Raw genomic sequence first — 18,055 nt, forward strand, 5'->3', positions numbered from 1 at the left:
TTCCTAAAATTACTGGTTAAAACCATTGCTAGGTATGTGCAAGAGAATTTTTGTCCCTTGATTGTAATGAAAATTACACATCTGAAAAGAGAAAAAAATAGAAAAATACCATATAAATTTAAGTGGAGTACAAATAAAAGTGAAAAAGCTTGAATTTTTCCTTCATTCAAATATCTTACTTTATTCCTTTTTCTTTATTCCTTTATTCATTTGTTTTTTGGGAAAAACTTTCATTTCTAGGTTTCCTATGAGCCAATTTAAGATATTTTACCACCCTTAGAAAGCTCATGTTGTAGGCTAACTATTCTAACTAAAATAAAACATTTTTGTTGAGACTCGACTGCAGGTGGGTGGAGAAAATGGGTGTGACTGATAGATTTGAATGGGATAAATTCACCAAAAGGCAGAATCACAATTTCTGACAATAATGCCCAAATTTTTGATTTGTGAAATTTGCATCTAAACATCTTCATATGGTGGAAATATTTCATATAAAACAGTTTCTTCACAATTTTGGAGGATGTATTGAGAGTACCAGTAGTTAAAAGAAAAAGTCCTGAATGGGAAACATGGACAAAAGGGTAATAAAAAATAATTATTTTTTGACACTTTTCATATTATTATTTCCAAACTCTTGAAGTGAGTGTAATGAAGCTTGTTGCTTCCTTGAGTTCTTTCCTAACAAGTGTGAGGTGCTCTCCTTAAAACACTCCTATCAACAGGGTTGGCGATTTTTTTGATTTTTTTAAAAATAAAAAAATAAAAAATCAATGATTTTTTTATTTTTTCATAATTTTTTTGATTTATTTGATTTTTTTGATTTTTCAACTTTTTTGTCTTTTTGAAGTGTTATTTTTTATGTTGCAATTAGCCTACTAACAATAACAGTATATGGATCATAATGGATGGCTAAAAAGGGCACTTATTGCCTTCAATAATGGCCAACAGGCCAAGGTAGTGTTTACCACTTAGGGATTTTTGGGTAAACAATTATTGGTAAGTCTATTCATTAGTTTTGTAACGTTTGTATGGAGCAAGGTAATGAGCTTAATATTGACTATTTAACTGGTTTCAATAAACAAAAACACTTCAGGAATGCAGATCTTCTAAACATTGAAGAGTCACATTACAAATAGGTAGCTGTTAGCACAGTGCACAGCACCATCAATAGATCTACTAGTTTTATGTCCTATAAATCTACCAGACTCTACCCTCTATACACACCGACTGGAAATGACTGAGTGACTGACTGCACTGTTCCCATTTAATTCAGACCAATAAACAAATACTAAACATAAACTGAACGATAACCCAACAAACCTCGTACGACTTGAAATGAGACTCAAGTTATGAAAAAATCTAATACAGTTTGAAATAGACATGTGCACAATTCAAATATTTTATATCCATTCACTGCATTTAAATATTTTATATATAGTCTTATAATTGTAATTGTTTTGTTTCTAGTTTTAAATTCACTTATTTAAAGATTGAAATTAAATATTTTAATTAGAATACTCATATTAGGGTGGAAGAATCTTTCTAATTGCCCAAAAGGTCAATACAATCTCAACCTCTCAATATACAGGGTGGGGCAGAACCGATTGAGCAGTTTTGATGTAAAATAAAAGAGTAATGGAGGTACATAAAGAAGAAAGTTTATTTTCCTAGAGGTTAGCATGACATAACCGGTACCATTTAGAATACTTATGTTTTGAAAACAATATCTGGAAGATGGGGGCTGTTAGCTGCAACACACTGTTGGAGTCGTTCTCAGAGGAGGGAGTAACCATAACTGTGAATTCCGATTGCTATGCTGCAATGTTGCGAAATTTCTTGCAGCCCATGATGGTAAACATAGTTAAAAATGAAGCATTGGGAGACATGTGGTTCCAGCAGGATGGGGCTACAGCTCACACAGCCCGAATATCACTCAATGTTTTGAAATGCATGTTCCCAGACTCTGAGGGGTAATTTACAGTGGCCTGCGAGGTCACCTGATATGAGCAATTGCAATTTCTTTCTTTGGGGACATCTAAAAGAGAGGGTATTCAGAAGTTACCCTCACACCCTACCACAGCTAAGGGAATGGATAATTGTAGCAGAGGTTATGGCCATACCTTGCCATTTGTTTGAAAGTGTTGTAGGAAACTTCTGAGAACGACTCCAAGTCTCCAACAGTGTGATGCAGCTAACAAACACCGTCTTCCTGATATTGTTTTCAAAAAATAAGTATTTTAAATGGTATGTTAAGCTAATCTTGAGGAAAATAAACTTTCTTCTTTATGTACCTCCATTACTCTTTTATTTTGCCTCAGAACTGTTCAATCAGTTCTGCCCCACCCTAAATAAGCTAGCTAACACATTCAAATTGTATATTGTAATCAATATATAACAAATAGTCAAATAGTTGAAGACTACTTATAGCCTTATAAAAATTAGCTAAGCTGCCAGCTACGTACAATGTATTGCACACTTGATGCCTCTGTACCAAAAACATTTGATTTATTGGAACCTAATACACATTGAAGGCAACAAGTTTATATACCAATTTGTCATTCATAGTACATTTATACTAAATCATGAATAACAATACCTCAATATAAATTAAAGACTGCCACTCAATATATTTAAATATATGAAGAAATCAAAAAAATCGAAAAAATAGAAAAAATCATGATTTTTTTATAAAAAAATCAAGTGATTTAATCACATGATTTAATCATTTTGATTTAATCATTGCCAACCCTGCCTATCAATCAACAAACGTTTATTCAAACAATGGAATAGTACACGTCTAAATGGAATAGTAAACATTAATACAAAAGAACATCATCAAAGGTAGACTAAATATATACTCTTTGCATTACAGATACAAATTGCGGGTAGCGGCTTAACCATCTCAACACGAGATCACACAGGCACTATACTTCTGGACTCCTCCTTGATCCGAGAACTTCCCAGACAGGATCTTCAAGCTGGACCTTCAATCATGTACTTTTCCTAAATCGCACTTTTCACACTTTTTTGCAGAAATGACCGCCATTTTTTATGAGATACGCAAATTCCATTAATCACGTTTTTACGCCAACACCTGTGTGCAACTTTATGTAAGTAAAATTTTAATATACAGTGAATTTTTTTTGCTACAGACCTTAGCAGAGGTAATTTTCTAAAATCTCACTTTTCACACTTTTATTCAGGGATTTTTTAGAGGTAGTAAATGTACGATTTCTTAATTTTCTTTATGCTACTTATATAGTAAAAATGGTGAACTTTACACCACTATTTTTCATTTTGCAATATTTTGATTAGTTAAGCTGCTACAACATTCCTACCAAATGTGGGATGACTGTCCCGATTTACCCCACCCATCCCTAATTACCCCGTTTGAGTAAATAAGTAATGATTAATACCTGCTGAATAAATAAAAAGTAAATGAAAATGAATGGGAAATAACTGCCAAGTAATTTATAAATAAATGATAAATCAGTGATAAATAATGATAAATTATTAATAAATGAATAATATATTAATAATAAATTAATAACACTGGTAATACTAGTACCGCTTCATCAAATGCCATTGCAGCTGCCATTCACACAGGCACTGGACTTGTCTTTTTGCATCTTCCACCATAACGGTCCGACCATTGACAGAGCCCTGAAATTTAAAGAGCATTCTCAAAGAGCTGTTAGCTTGATTTTTTGCCATCTTTCATGAATGCCCAATAAAATATCAAAGTTTTTTAGCACCAAATAGTAGTAGCCTAGGCCCTATGCTGACTAGCACTTGACAATCTTCACTAGTAAGTTGACCATGGGGTAAGTGGAAGTAAAAAATTTCATGTAACAATGTCTTCGGAACAGTAAAACCGTCCTGGCCAGTGAATTATATGCAATAAACTCCTCAAACTATGTACTATGGACCCAAAACAGGAAGGCACAGTCACATCACACATGATCACTGATCTGAATCAGTACAGCATTACTAAATGTGAACCACGGTACTGCCATTGCCATCTGCTTGTGGCACAGGCATTAGAGTTAAAATTGTCTATTTTGCGACTTCTATCATCAATGTGCGACTAATAGCAGAGCTCTGAATTTAGAAAGCATGCTCTACTGTTAGGTTGATTTCCCACTATCGTTCATTAATGGCCCAATACGATATCAAAGTTCATTTTTAGCACAAAGTGGCACTCTTTGCAAATCAGAGCAAGCAGATTATAGAAATTTATTTAAAAACAAGATGGCATTGTCATAATACAAGTTTTTTTATTCATTTCAAAAACAAGCCAATAAAATTAAGCTGCCAGTTAAGCAGGACTTTTAGAACTAAATGTCTCCCACACAGTGAAGTTAAATATGTTGTTTTCTCAAGAAATTAGAAAAAAGCCATTGGTACGGGCAAAAGTGTTGATTCACAGGCATTTTTGTCCAATTCATGGTTGACTTCTGCTTAATTTTCTACTTAGTCTCTGATGTTGACAAACGGTGCTGACTGCTGACATTTGATTGTTAATTATTGGCATTTAATTGTCACTAACTTGTTCTTTAAAATCATGTAGATGTGGCCATACTGTACTTGGTGGCCAGATCTGGTTGATTGTTTTATTGAATCACATTGCATTTCAGACTTTAATTAATTTTAAATTAATATTTAGGCATTCTGCATGATTAGTGGCATTTTTTTTACTTAAAAAGCCTGTAGCAGTGTTTGAACTGGCATAATAATATATCTGTATAATTTCCCATTTTTTCCAGTTTGATCAGAATGTTACTGTGATGCTCAAGCCTAGCTACAAATAATTCTTTAGTGCAATACTGCTAAATAAGGAGTTTAAACATCTTATGGTATGGCATCTAACTATACTGTATCAAAACTAAGTATAAAATAGTACTGAAAACTGGCAAGTTGTTGTTTTGTCTGCTGCTTGAGGAAGTGGAGTCGTCCTCCATACAATATTGGTTCAAATCTTGAATACATGAGAAAATTCAAATTGAACTGATTTCGAAATTTTTTAGTTTGCCACTATGCTTAATGAGTTGCACACTGGAAGTTCAGTGCAGTATCTACTGAGTGGGTGCCTGGGGCCAAGTGGCAGATCATGGTATCAAATTGTCGATGTCATTGACATTAACCCTTGACGCCTTGGAAAGTTCAATGCCAAGTGGACAGCTGTATGTGGACCATGCAGTGACAGTTAGAATTCATGGCAGTTAATTTGTGTTCTTAACTTAATTGGTATTGTGCCACAATTTAAAATACATGCTCCACCAATCAGGGCACAACTATACAAGTCACAACCTGCTGCTAGATTTTTATTTATTTTTTTGCAAGATGTATTCATATATTTTTCAGGCAGTTATTCAATTTCTCTCATTGCAAGGCCAAGGTGCAAGTTTAAAGTTGAATGATGGCTGAATTTTAATTAGACAGCGGGCAATCAGTCTTACTCTGACAATTCAAGGTTTTGCAGGAAGCTCATCACGATGAAACAATTGGCATTTGTTGATTTGTTTGAGGATATTTTATAATGCTATCTAATAAAAAGTAACTTTTCTTTTTGACTGCAGCTGTAAGTGATAAGAATGCATGCAGGTTGTGTTATATGCGATGAGGTCTTCATGCCCAACATTGAAGTGTCGGCCACACCGTGTGGTCACATCTTCCACACCACATGTGTTTCTCAGTGGTTTGAAAGGTATGCCAAGTAGTTTTGTAATATGGTATTAGAAATTATTGAATTATGTCAATTGCGATAGTTTAATGTAATTTATAATATAGGTATATAATTCGCAAATTGTGATTCATCAACCACAAGGTTTTTAGTATACTACTGAAGGCATCTCTATAAGAAAATTACTTGTTCTTTTCTCATGTTCCTTGAATGCCATAACTTATGATGCTGTGCACAGTATCTATTGTGTTGACATGTACATATTCATATAATGTTTCCTCCTTATTTATATATGCAGGGTTTGTACCAGTCATGAAAGACCTGGAAAGTCATGGAACTTGATTTTTCATTTTCCAGGCCTGGAAAGTCATTGGATTTCATTTCAGGTTATAGGAAGTTATCAAATTTGAAAATAAAAGAAGAAAAACGAATGTGTTTTTCTGTGCTGCGTGTGTAAAACTGTTTGTGCAGTCTCTCGTTTCATGTGTTCTGATTGGAGAACCAATTACATGAGCTCGGTCACCAAACTTAGTTGCATTGGACAACTTTTTGATCTGCAGTTGCAGCATTCCTTCTTCAGTGTGCAATTTCTACATCACCATCTCTGGAAAGTGTAAATTTCATGGCTTGTGTAGTTGTGGTTAAGAATAGAAGCTAATCATGACTGGCTTGCTAGCCATCCAAAGCATGAAGGTATGGCGATATCATGTACATTGTGCTCAGAAGACTTTGAGGTGTCAAATTTGGGGGAAGCAGCCTTGAAGAGCCATGCCACATTTGGAGTGTGGGGCTTTGTACTACTGGGGGGGGGGCTTTGATACTGGAGTTAAATGAGGCAATTTGGTAGATTTCGGATTGACTGATCCCCGAAATGTAGGTTAATCAGGAGATTGATGCACTCAGATTGTTGATTTATTAATCCAAGTGTTCCTTCTTCATGTACAGTGCCAGAGGTGAGTTTTGAACATGAACATGAATTTTGTTAATTCAAACAATCTCAGAATAAAATAAAACACTACAGAGTCCCAATGCTCAATTCAAATGCATAATTCCTATTCAATGCATAATTCAAAATTCATATTACATGCATAATTCATATTCAAATTCAAATTCACATAATTAAGTTCAATCACAACTCAACCTAACCTCAAATTCATCAACAATTAAAGTTGACTCAATACTTGCCATCAAAATAGTAACAATGATAATCTGATAATGGTGGTGCTCGCAGAATCTAGTACTGCCATAAAATGGTTTTATACATCTGCAATTTGATTTGCCTAGTTATAATCCACAGAGTTAATTCTCTCTCATAAGCAATATTCAATGTGACACTGATCTTTACTCTAGCCAATAGGACATTGTCATGTAAGTTGAATATTGGGTCTTACCGAAAGTTAAACGAGAATCTCATCAGTCAACTCAACTGCTATAGACTAATTGATAATATGAAAATAACATTGTATTTTATATTATATTCACATTGGCCTCAAGGAATTAATAATATAATGAAAAATACTCATTTTACATACTCATATTATATAAAGTGATGGATTGAGATCAATGGTTGAGGTTATAATCATAGTAATTATGATCGTTGATGAATGACAATATCACTGAAAAGCATCAACTAATATGCTATGACTAATATGATAATATCAATTGCCTGATATGATAATAGGGAATGATAATATCATTTGTCAGAACAGACTACCTCCTTAGTTAGGGTTGACAGAACACATTCTCTATCTAAACAATAGCTGCATGAAAATGCCAAAAATCAACTCCACAGAATGATTACCTACAACAATGTTACATAAATGCTAATTTACAATACCCAGTGGACAATTACTTATAGTAAAGCACGAGCAAAGGAAATGAACAGCACATTGGAGCAGAATCCAGTGCAAAATGAGCGGGGCAGTGTTGCCGAGGCAGCTTACGATGAATTGTTGTTTTGTTCTAGAACTACCCATAAATAACAAACTGAAATATCTGCTATTAATAAGCCTAAAATTGTTACCAAATTATCAGATCTTATAAATATCAAAACTGGCCATGATTAACTGGCTTACAATGATGATTACTTTTTTTAAATTTTAGTCTATTTTATATGGCTATCGGCCAGAGTTCACAAGAGTCGTGCATAATTACGGTATTAAATATTTACCAAAAATACGGTTTTACATCTAATAATCTTGTGAATCGCTGCAGAAGAGCCATGAAGAGCTATGCATTTACACGTTTGCTATTTATCAACTGTAGGAGATGATAGAATATGCACGGTTAGTCTCTCAGTCATGCTAAACCTGTTGTATATGAGTCTTGGTAAATTATATAGACAGTTATGGAAAGTCATGGAAAAGTCGTGGATTTTTTCTAAATATCGGTATGAACCCTGTATATATTTGTCTCTGCTGTGCTGTTTCTAACCTAAGGCTTCACAAATGATCATTCATGAGTTTCAATATTAAATTAATCAGTATTTTTTGGCTCAAATCAGGCCAAATCACCAGAAAATTTCACTGTGATTTATAAAAGTAAAATTAAAGGTTTTTAATATTACGAGGTAAATTGTAATATCTCTGTTATTGATGTCACTCATTGGGCATTGATAGGAGTGACATCATTCATTTCTCCTCACAGATCTGCAACATGTCCACAATGTCGTTTCTCCGGCAAGATGGAGCTCCTACGTCTCTATTTTGCTGAAAGCAAAAATGAGAATAATCAAGTTGATGCTGACACTCTGCAATGTAACCTGGATAATGCACAGGTAAACAGGCAGTATATTATGCTAAAACTTCCTCAAAATAATGTAGCTTTCAGTAATATCTTGAAGACTTGTGCATTTTATGACCACCGTATTGAACTTGCTAAGAAGCCTGAGATTCATCCCATTTTAGGACGTGTAAATCTCCAACAACTATACCTACATTTCTTGGCGAACTTATGAAGCTATAAAAAGTGTCCTTGCCTTTGCCTATCATTGAACAAAAGTTGATTCTAGCTGTTGATATTATAAATGTGTTTGACATTACAATTATTGTTCTAATACGTACAGGTATATAAAATATGGCCTAAATTCTAAAAGGAATAAAATGAATGCGTACTGTCAATACAGAGGACTCTAGCCCATGATTCCATTGGTAGACCTCTTGCCCACTGTAGTGTTTGAGATTCTATTGATTGACTTCTCCTGTTATTTAGATGTCAACACTCACTGTCTGGCTTGCATTTCACATAAGGTTGTTTCAGCTTCCTACTGTCCCACAATATTCAATTCTCATGCTTGGTTTTTGTCAAATTATTAGTATAAAATATCCCATATTTTATTGTGAAGCCTGCATATGAAATTCATTTAATGCAATTTTGTTTACAGTTTCCAGTGAGCTTGAAGGAGAAGGAATTGAAGAAATTAAAAGAAGACGTTACAAAACAGAAAGAAATAAGTGATAAACTGAGGTGAGTTTCTCGAGGTTTAGAAATGTATGTCTCCTATAGAAATGTATGTCTCCTATAGAAATGTATGTCTCCTATAGAAATATATGTCTCCTATAGAAATGTATGTCTCCTATAGAAATGTATGTTTCCTATAGAAATGTATGTCTCCTATAGAAATGTATGTTTCCTATAGAAATGTATGTCTCCTATACTGTAAGTTAAGGGCACAGCCTGCCCTCAGCAGGCCAGTGTCTCATTGATGGTCTTGAGATGATGGGCATATCTTCCCAATGAGCTCATCTGAACTTGCAAAATCAATGTAAAAACTTCAGTTTTTTAAGTTGAAGCAGGAGGAGAAGCATGCCGTGCAGCTGACATGTTCTTTATGTGGCAGGAAGGAGGTGATTAAGCTGGAGAAGGAGCATGCCCTGCAGGAGAGGCAGCTGAGCTCCATGAAGGCGCAGCTGCAGGTGCTCAGCGACGCCCAGCAGCGCAGCAAGGACCTCAGGCTGGAGCGAGACACCGCCAGGGCCAAGCTCAGCAGCCTGCAGGAGTGAGTGCTCCATGTGCTGCTCCATGCCGCTGCTGCATGTGCTGCTCCATGCCACTGCTGCATGTGCTGCTCCATGCCACTGCTGCATGTGCTGCGCCATGCCACTGCTGCATGTGCTGCTCCATGCCGCTGCTGCATGTGCTGCTCCATGCCACTGCTGCATGTGCTGCTCCATGCCACTGCTGCATGTGCTGCNGGTAGAGCTGCTTCTCTACTTCTCTCAGGCAGAATGCAAGACATGTCACTCACGGGCAAAAACGGAACTGAAGAGTTTCTGCCGTGGGAGGGTGGAGGCAAAGATGTTGGGTTGGTGTGCAGGGCGCTGTCTAGTTACATGTAACGTTTTTTTGATTGGTTTACTCCCTCTCATACCCTGTGTGTGCAGGCGACGGTGGAGGGCGCTGGGTGCTCGCAGGTGAAGCCCGGCCCCCTGCAGCTGTCCCCCCGTCGTGCCGCTGGGTGCTCGCAGGTGAAGCCCGGCCCCCTGCAGCTGTCCCCCCGTCGGGCCGCATATATTATATTTTTTTACAATTGAAGTTTAGTTTGTGTTTGTGCAGTCATACCCCAGTTAATATTTGATCAAGAGTCAGCACTTCTTTTAACAATTTGCCAACTGTCATATCTTTTCCATCGCTGATTATATTTTTATATCAATAACTCTATGCGTGACAAACAATGATAGCTGAGATATTCAGGAAATTTTCTGAGAAAAAATGAAAAATATCAAGTTTAGAAAGACCTGTTAAAATGATTCCTGTTTGCATGTATATTTTAAATTTTCAGTCACTTTTTTCTGTGTCGATCATTGTATCATCATTAACATTATATCATTATTGTATTCTTAATGCTTACTTTGCAGGAAATTAATCATAATTTCTTGTAACAATAACAATGTCTTATTTCTCAACACCTTGTATTTTTCAGAAAGAAGACACTGATCGCATAAAACTGAAGGTTATGGATGTAAACGGTCAAGTCGTCCGCTTCGATATCAACCAGCACACCTCCCTCGAGAAGGTCATGAGATTTTACTGTGCCAGGTCAAAGATGGCTCAATCTACAACGCGATTCTTATTTGAAGGGAAACATGTATCAGGAGATGACACACCAAGAAGATTGAACATGGAAGATGGTGACACCATTCAAGTGTTTCAGCCGCTACCATAACTGGAGGGCATGCTTGACCACAAAATGAGATTGAACTCAGCAAAATCTTTGGATGAAATGAAGCTAAATTGTAACCCTGGTTTTAACCCTAAACCCTCCAGCACTCCTTGGGCCAAGTTGACAGCTTGATGACTGCTATACTGACAGTTTGTCTTTGTTGTGGCAGAGTCTTAGTTTCGAATCATATCCTGCCATATAACCTTGACACTCAGTGTTGGAGATAATGAAGTACTTTATCATTCCTCCAATACTGTTATTGCGTTCTTGATTAAAATCTTCCTTCAAAGTAAGTTTGTGAAAATGTGCCCATTATCAGTCGTTTCGTCTTATAGTTTTTTCTGAAACAAATGTACCCATGGCTCATTTAGTGGCTTTGAAAATATTTGTGGCTTACACACCCCCGGCTTCAAGGATATTGTTTTTGAGGATTAGGATATTGAAATATGCAATGAGGATATTTTTTGATGAGGATATTTGATATATGCAAGGGATTTTGATGTTCATAACTATTCATGAGGTGTTTGAATCATGATTATTAAATGTTCTACTGCCAAACTGCTGCAACTTATTTGCCTAAATATGGTTAACTCGTGACCACATTAGTCATCCATGTAAAGAATTTGTAAGACTTGGGAAGGCGAGCAGCGTGGGAAGGCTAGCTCTTAAAGTCGCGGTCCTGACGAAGGCGTCAGCAGTCATGAAGTGAACCTGGCAACCGCAAGTCGCGGTCCTGACGAAGGCGTCAGCAGTCATGAAGTGAACCTGGCAACCGCACGTCGCGGTCCTGACGAAGGCGTCAGCAGTCATGAAGTGAACCTGGAGCCGATTCTGACCAGAAACTGGCGCACAGAGCTGGGATCGAACCCGCGCCTCTCTGCGCCAATCTTGGTACTCTGAACTTTAACCACTGGGCCACCCTGCCCAGTGGTTACTCTAGACCACTTGTCAACACGGTCTTCGGAGCTTCAATTATTCACACGTGAATTATTGTACGAGTCCATTCGCGCGTCGCAAGTTTTATTTGTTGCTCAATTTTCCTAATTTTCACAATAATTGCAATTGAGTTCAAGACAAAGTCCATCAGGACATTTATTTAAGTAATAAAAACAGCATTATAGTAGGCTTGGGTAGATTGGATTAAATGATCAGCTGTGAGAAATACTTTAGGAGAATTGCAGGAATTGGCGATGGGCCACGCATGTCCAATCAACCATGACGCTGCTTTACTAAATCATGTAAATGAGTCTGATTTGATCCGCTACAATTTCCGGACTTGCGTACGCATGGTCCGGAAGAGTTGTTTTCAGTAAAGCTCTGTTGTGACCGCGGCCGTTGGTAAAAAATTTCAACACGAATGCAACACCCAAAATGACCTAAATTTTTCTGATGCGAATTTTTCAATCTTGAATAACTTTACTACTTTGATAACAGATATGATAGCAAGATGGATGATAGCGCGCCGTTCTTGTCTAAGAAAGTTTTGCACGATGCTCACATGGAAACCATGAGCCTGAGAGCCTCTATACCGGATACCCTACAACCAAACGCCGGCAACTATCTTGTAAAAAGTTCAAGGACTCTGCTACTAGTTAAATTGCACTATAGTCTATAGACTCTAGGACTCTAGGTGCATGTCAGTTGATTGTTGATGTTGGCAACATGTCGCCTATTTTACCGATTTGCAGGACATATTTGCAGAGCTGGCAGCTGGGTAGCGCTACTTTGAAATGTAGCGGCCGCTACCGCTACCGCAGTATGTGGCGCTACATGCTCTAAATAAAGCGAGCGCTACCGCTACTGCTACACCCACTAGATTGTAGCGGGCGCTAGCCGCGCTACTGCTACAGTAAAATGTAGCGGGCCGGTAGCAGCGCTACAGTAGCGCTGCTACAATGGCCAAAATTATAGGAAATCTCTAAATATTTATTGTTCTGCTAATGGGATTTACTCATAAACATTCAATGATAATAAAACATTTTCAAAACATATCAATAAAACTTGATTGCAATTAACCTAACCAAACTAGTACGGGTTAGATACAGATACAGTAAATAAAAGTTAGTTATTTTTATGTTTTACCTTCCCTACATGGATGTCTACTTTAATCTACCAATCTCAAAAATTATCCACATATATATATATATAAAAACTTTTATAACTTTTATTTGAATATATATGTGGATTATTTTTGAGATTGGTAGATTAAAGTAGACATCCATGTAGGGAAGGTGAAACATAAAAATAACTGTAAGCAAACTGAAACATGAAAAAATACCTGTAAGTGGTAACAACTTAACAAGTAACAACTAACATGTTGGCACTAGTAACAGGCTGAGGTTGACAACATTACACCGAAATCTTTCATACAGTTTTATTCTATAATTTATATTATGTGTGTATCACGCTGGTTTTTTATTGTCTATTATGCGACTTCTACCATCATTGTGCGACTATTGGCAGAGCTCTAAAATTCAGAGTGCATGCTCTAAGAGCGGTTAGGTTGATTTCCCGCTATCTTTCATTGATGGCCCAATACGAAATCAAGTTAATTTTTAGCACCAAGTGGCACCCTTTGCAAATCCCATGGCAATTTCATATTGCCATGATAGAAATTTTTCAAAAAGAATTAAGCTGCCAGTTGGATAGGACTTTCATAAGTAAATGCCTCCCACACACTGAAGAGAAAACTCTGTCTGCCATTTTGGTAGCTTTTTGTGATCCATGCATGGTTTGTGCACATACTTACAATTGTTTTACAGTCAATTTTTGACTTTACAAGTGAAAAAATGTTGTTTTTCTTATTTTTCATGGAAGAAATTGAAAAAACATTGAAATGGGCAAAAGTGTTGAGATTCACAGGCATTTTTGTCCAATTCATAGTTGGCTTCTGAATAATTTTATACTTTCTTTGATGTTTACAAACAGTGCTGGCATTTGATTGACAACTGTTGACATTTGATTGACACTTCCTTGTTCTCTAACACGTTTAAGTGTGGTAATATTGTATTCAGGGCGTATTTCATACTGGTGGTACAACCAACTGGTCAGTCATGCCTCACTTAATGTGTTAAATTCATGGAGATGTGGTCAAAAAATATCTGGTGGCAAGATATGGTTGATTATTTTCTTGGATCCCATAGCATTATAGAGTTTAATTATATTATATTATATTATATATTATATATAGAGTTTAATTATATTATATTATATATTTAATTATATTCCGAAGACTCAAGTGTAGGAATAAATTATCTTTTGCATGAGGTTAATCCCTCCTAATATTTAAATTAATATTTTGGGCATCTTGTCAGATTAGTGGCAATTTTTTATTTGAAAAGTATGTGACAGTGTTTAAACTGGCATAGTAATATATCTATATAATTCCGTTTTTTCTAGTTTTGTCAGAATATTACTGTTATGCTCAAGCCTAGCTACAAATAGTTCAGGAGCACAATACAGTTAAATAAGGAGTTTGATCATCTTATGGTATGACATCTTACCATACTGTTTCAAAGCAAAACATGAAATAGTACTGAAAACTGTTCCAAGTTATTGTAAAAACTGCTGTCGTAAATTCCTTGTTGGTCTATGATCAGTTCAATCTATTACCTCTATATTAAAAAAATTGATAAAAATTACTAATTTTGATGAGCATGACCAGACTTTTTATAAAGAAATTCTTCTATGACTAAATTATGCTGACAATGCACAGTTGTGTCCCTGCTATTATGGAAAACATCAACAACATCTACTTATTGTACTAGTATCAAATTGGCATGGAATATATTTACCATTTGAGCTGCAACTTGAGATTTTCCACCTTTCCAGAGTTAAAAAATTCTTGCGATTTGAATTACCTCTTATCTAATAAATATTAGAAATGCACAATCAGACTGCAAGATTTCAAATTGAAAAAAATTGTCACTTTTGAACTGTGAGATCTCAATGTTTTGGTTTGGTAATTTCACCTATTCTAACTATTTCATTCATAGGTAGTAAAATTCCAATTCTGCTCGTGAACATAGCTGGAAAATCAGGCAGAAGCTACCCTTGAGGTAAATGTGACAAAAACACCCACCTGTTATTATGAACCTTTATTTCACCTGTTATTATGAACCTTTCACATCTTCTCCAAAGTAAAATAAGAAAAACATCAGATTTTTGCCCATTACCGGTATTTTAAATAGCATCTGTGAAATTATTGTTTTTACATCAAAGTTTAGGAAATCTATCCAGTATTCCAGCTTGGCATGCCAAGCTGAAAGTGGATTATTAAAGTCATGAATTCATAGACTCTGAAGCCATGGAATCATGGAATTTTAAGCCATAAATACATGGAATTTGAGCCATGAATTCATAAAATTTCAAGCCGCTAATTCCTTTTCCAGGTTGTGAAAAGCCATTTTGGGTCACAAACTTCTGCTGTGTACACATATTATGCAAAATCTTTAAATTTATCTTTGAAATGCCAATACAAACATATTTCTTCTTTTTAGAGCCTTAGAGGCGATTGAGTATGTGATAAGCTCCAGTCGCGGCCCTAAAGATGGATGTTTTCCATCTTTAAGGCCGTGATATTGCAGCTCTAGTATCATATAATTTCAGTAGGTACCTATGAAATCTTGTAGCTCTAATGTCCTGTATTTTTGTTTCATTAAAAAAATTGTGGTTTGTACTTCACATACATGTCCTTTCATAAAATTTTAAACTTCCACAATCCGCAGTACATCAATGTTCCTGTCAAAATATCCTTCAGATTGTAATAACAAGTCAACCCAAAACATTTCCTTGAAGATTGCATTTTTGCAGTTACATCAGAGTGGTCTGTGGTCAGACTGCATTATCATGTGTTCAGTTGCCACTAAAGTGAAAACAAATGTTAGTGTTGCTGTTTGGCTATTTTAAGGGTAAAATTAGAGATTTGGGGTCACGGGGTAACATGTGCACGGGACTTTGTAAATAAGTTTGTGGCTTGTCAATAACTTTTCATGGATGAGATTTGGAATTCATGTCTCAGGAATCATGGCTCCGTCAACCCGGAGAAATGGAATCACTGCTCAAACAAAGTGAATCGCGGCTGGCAAATCCATAAAACCAAAGCTGGAAAAATCCAGTCTCGGCTTGCCAAGTAGATATATTCCATGCCTGGGCTACATTAGGCAATCACACTGACATGCTTTAGCATCATTTTCTGTCTGCTGCTCATAGTCAGGAAGACGTACCAGGTGCACACTGCGCAGGAATTAATATTGCCATTTTATCAATCTGTGCAGTGCTGTTAATAGCTGATAGAAGATTTTTTATTTCAATCAACACTGACACATAAAATAATGGTCTGCAAAAAGGGCAAAGAGAATGAAATGGCAAACTTTGATAAACACAAATATAGATAACATTCAGCATTCAAGATTCAAAGTAATTTATCATTAACTCAGAACTGGGGAAGCATAACTTCCCCAAGTGGGATCCAAGAAACCACCACCCTCCAGCAGTAAGAGTGACATCCCATTACACTACGACATTTCTATGAAATGTCAAAGGACTGTCCCGATTTACTCTGCCCATCCCTTATTACCCAGCTTGATGGTATCTTTCACTTTCAGTATCAATTTGAAAGATAGACAGCCAAATAAAAATTTTTATGTTACCTACTACACTGCTGAAGTGCTTAAGTAGTCTAATTCCCTCCAATACCACTAAATTCCCCACAGCAGTGAGCACTTTGGTTGCAAGTTGCAACTTATGTAGTCCTACACTCCTGCGCACTGCCAAAAAACTACAAACAAATGTGTAAAATTGGCCAGATTCATGTGCCTTTTTGTCCACTTCATTTGTGGCTTCTGCTCAATTTTCCAGTTAGACAGCCTAGTGGCCTTGAAAATAAGCTATAAATATTTCTAACAGAACTGAGCCTGTGAGTGCTGAGCCACAACATTTAAACTTCTAGCACAATCAAGACGAAGCAGGTTCTTGCTTATTTGGCAATCAAAGCCTACAAATTGTAATTCTGGGTTCCTGATTTTCAAATTGTAAGCTTCTCTATTATTATCTTGTGATCAAACTTAACATTCCACAAATCAGTCAAATTGCAGTTCTGACCTCTGTAAACTGCATTATATGGTTTTTGTTAATGACTCAGACATTTTTAGACTCTTCCTCAAGTTCATTTTAGAATGTTATCGTTATACTCCTATAAGAAGACCAGTAAAATATGGATAGCAGCATTATCATAAATAAGATATTGGTTCAAATCTTGAATACATGAGAAAATTCAAATTGAACTGATTTCGAAATTTTTTAGTTTGCCACTATGCTTAATGAGTTGCACACTGGAAGTTCAGTGCAGTATCTACTGAGTGGGTGCCTGGGGCCAAGTGGCAGATCATGGTATCAAATTGTCGATGTCATTGACATTAACCCTTGACGCCTTGGAAAGTTCAATGCCAAGTGGACAGCTGTATGTGGACCATGCAGTGACAGTTAGAATTCATGGCAGTTAATTTGTGTTCTTAACTTAATTGGTATTGTGCCACAATTTAAAATACATGCTCCACCAATCAGGGCACAACTATACAAGTCACAACCTGCTGCTAGATTTTTATTTATTTTTTTTGCAAGATGTATTCATATATTTTTCAGGCAGTTATTCAATTTCTCTCATTGCAAGGCCAAGGTGCAAGTTTAAAGTTGAATGATGGCTGAATTTTAATTAGACAGCGGGCAATCAGTCTTACTCTGACAATTCAAGGTTTTGCAGGAAGCTCATCACGATGAAACAATTGGCATTTGTTGATTTGTTTGAGGATATTTTATAATGCTATCTAATAAAAAGTAACTTTTCTTTTTGACTGCAGCTGTAAGTGATAAGAATGCATGCAGGTTGTGTTATATGCGATGAGGTCTTCATGCCCAACATTGAAGTGTCGGCCACACCGTGTGGTCACATCTTCCACACCACATGTGTTTCTCAGTGGTTTGAAAGGTATGCCAAGTAGTTTTGTAATATGGTATTAGAAATTATTGAATTATGTCAATTGCGATAGTTTAATGTAATTTATAATATAGGTATATAATTCGCAAATTGTGATTCATCAACCACAAGGTTTTTAGTATACTACTGAAGGCATCTCTATAAGAAAATTACTTGTTCTTTTCTCATGTTCCTTGAATGCCATAACTTATGATGCTGTGCACAGTATCTATTGTGT

At 36.2% G+C, this 18,055-nt stretch overlaps 2 protein-coding genes and 1 long non-coding RNA gene across 3 annotated transcripts; all 3 read left to right on the forward strand.

Annotated features, from left to right (window-relative positions):
- The first annotated feature begins 5,329 nt into the window (after nucleotides 1–5,329).
- LOC108676578 (E3 ubiquitin-protein ligase TRAIP) lies at nucleotides 5,330–9,684 on the forward strand. Its single transcript, XM_018164678.2, has 4 exons — nucleotides 5,330–5,707; nucleotides 8,330–8,459; nucleotides 9,066–9,148; nucleotides 9,522–9,684. Exons 1-4 carry the CDS (start codon nucleotides 5,595–5,597, stop codon nucleotides 9,682–9,684), a joined length of 489 nt encoding a protein of 162 aa, XP_018020167.2. The 5' UTR covers nucleotides 5,330–5,594.
- A 374-nt stretch (nucleotides 9,685–10,058) lies between these two features.
- LOC125178769 lies at nucleotides 10,059–11,402 on the forward strand. The gene is made up of 2 exons (XR_007157013.1): nucleotides 10,059–10,149; nucleotides 10,605–11,402. It is a non-coding gene; the product is annotated as an uncharacterized LOC125178769 (long non-coding RNA).
- Nucleotides 11,403–17,459: 6,057 nt separating this feature from the next.
- Nucleotides 17,460–17,829, forward strand: LOC125178768 (E3 ubiquitin-protein ligase TRAIP-like; the record flags this gene model as incomplete). Its single annotated transcript, XM_047883313.1, is given in 1 exon segment — nucleotides 17,460–17,829. A coding segment is annotated over 1 exon segment (113 nt), but the record flags the coding sequence as incomplete, so codon positions are not given.
- Nucleotides 17,830–18,055: the final 226 nt, after the last annotated feature.

The sequence above is a fragment of the Hyalella azteca genome, unplaced genomic scaffold (genome assembly GCF_000764305.2).
Source record: "Hyalella azteca isolate HAZT.00-mixed unplaced genomic scaffold, Hazt_2.0.2 contig12576, whole genome shotgun sequence".
In the NCBI taxonomy this organism is placed as follows: Eukaryota; Metazoa; Arthropoda; class Malacostraca; order Amphipoda; family Hyalellidae; genus Hyalella; species Hyalella azteca.

Coding starts and splice junctions, on each gene's coding strand:
- LOC108676578 (XM_018164678.2), top strand. CDS start 5,595: ATGCATGCAGGTTGTGTTATATGCGATGAGGTCTTCATGCCCAACATT. Junction 8,460..9,065: donor GTAACCTGGATAATGCACAG/GTAAACAGGCAG, acceptor TTTTGTTTACAG/TTTCCAGTGAGCTTGAAGGA. Junction 9,149..9,521: donor GAAATAAGTGATAAACTGAG/GTGAGTTTCTCG, acceptor TTTATGTGGCAG/GAAGGAGGTGATTAAGCTGG.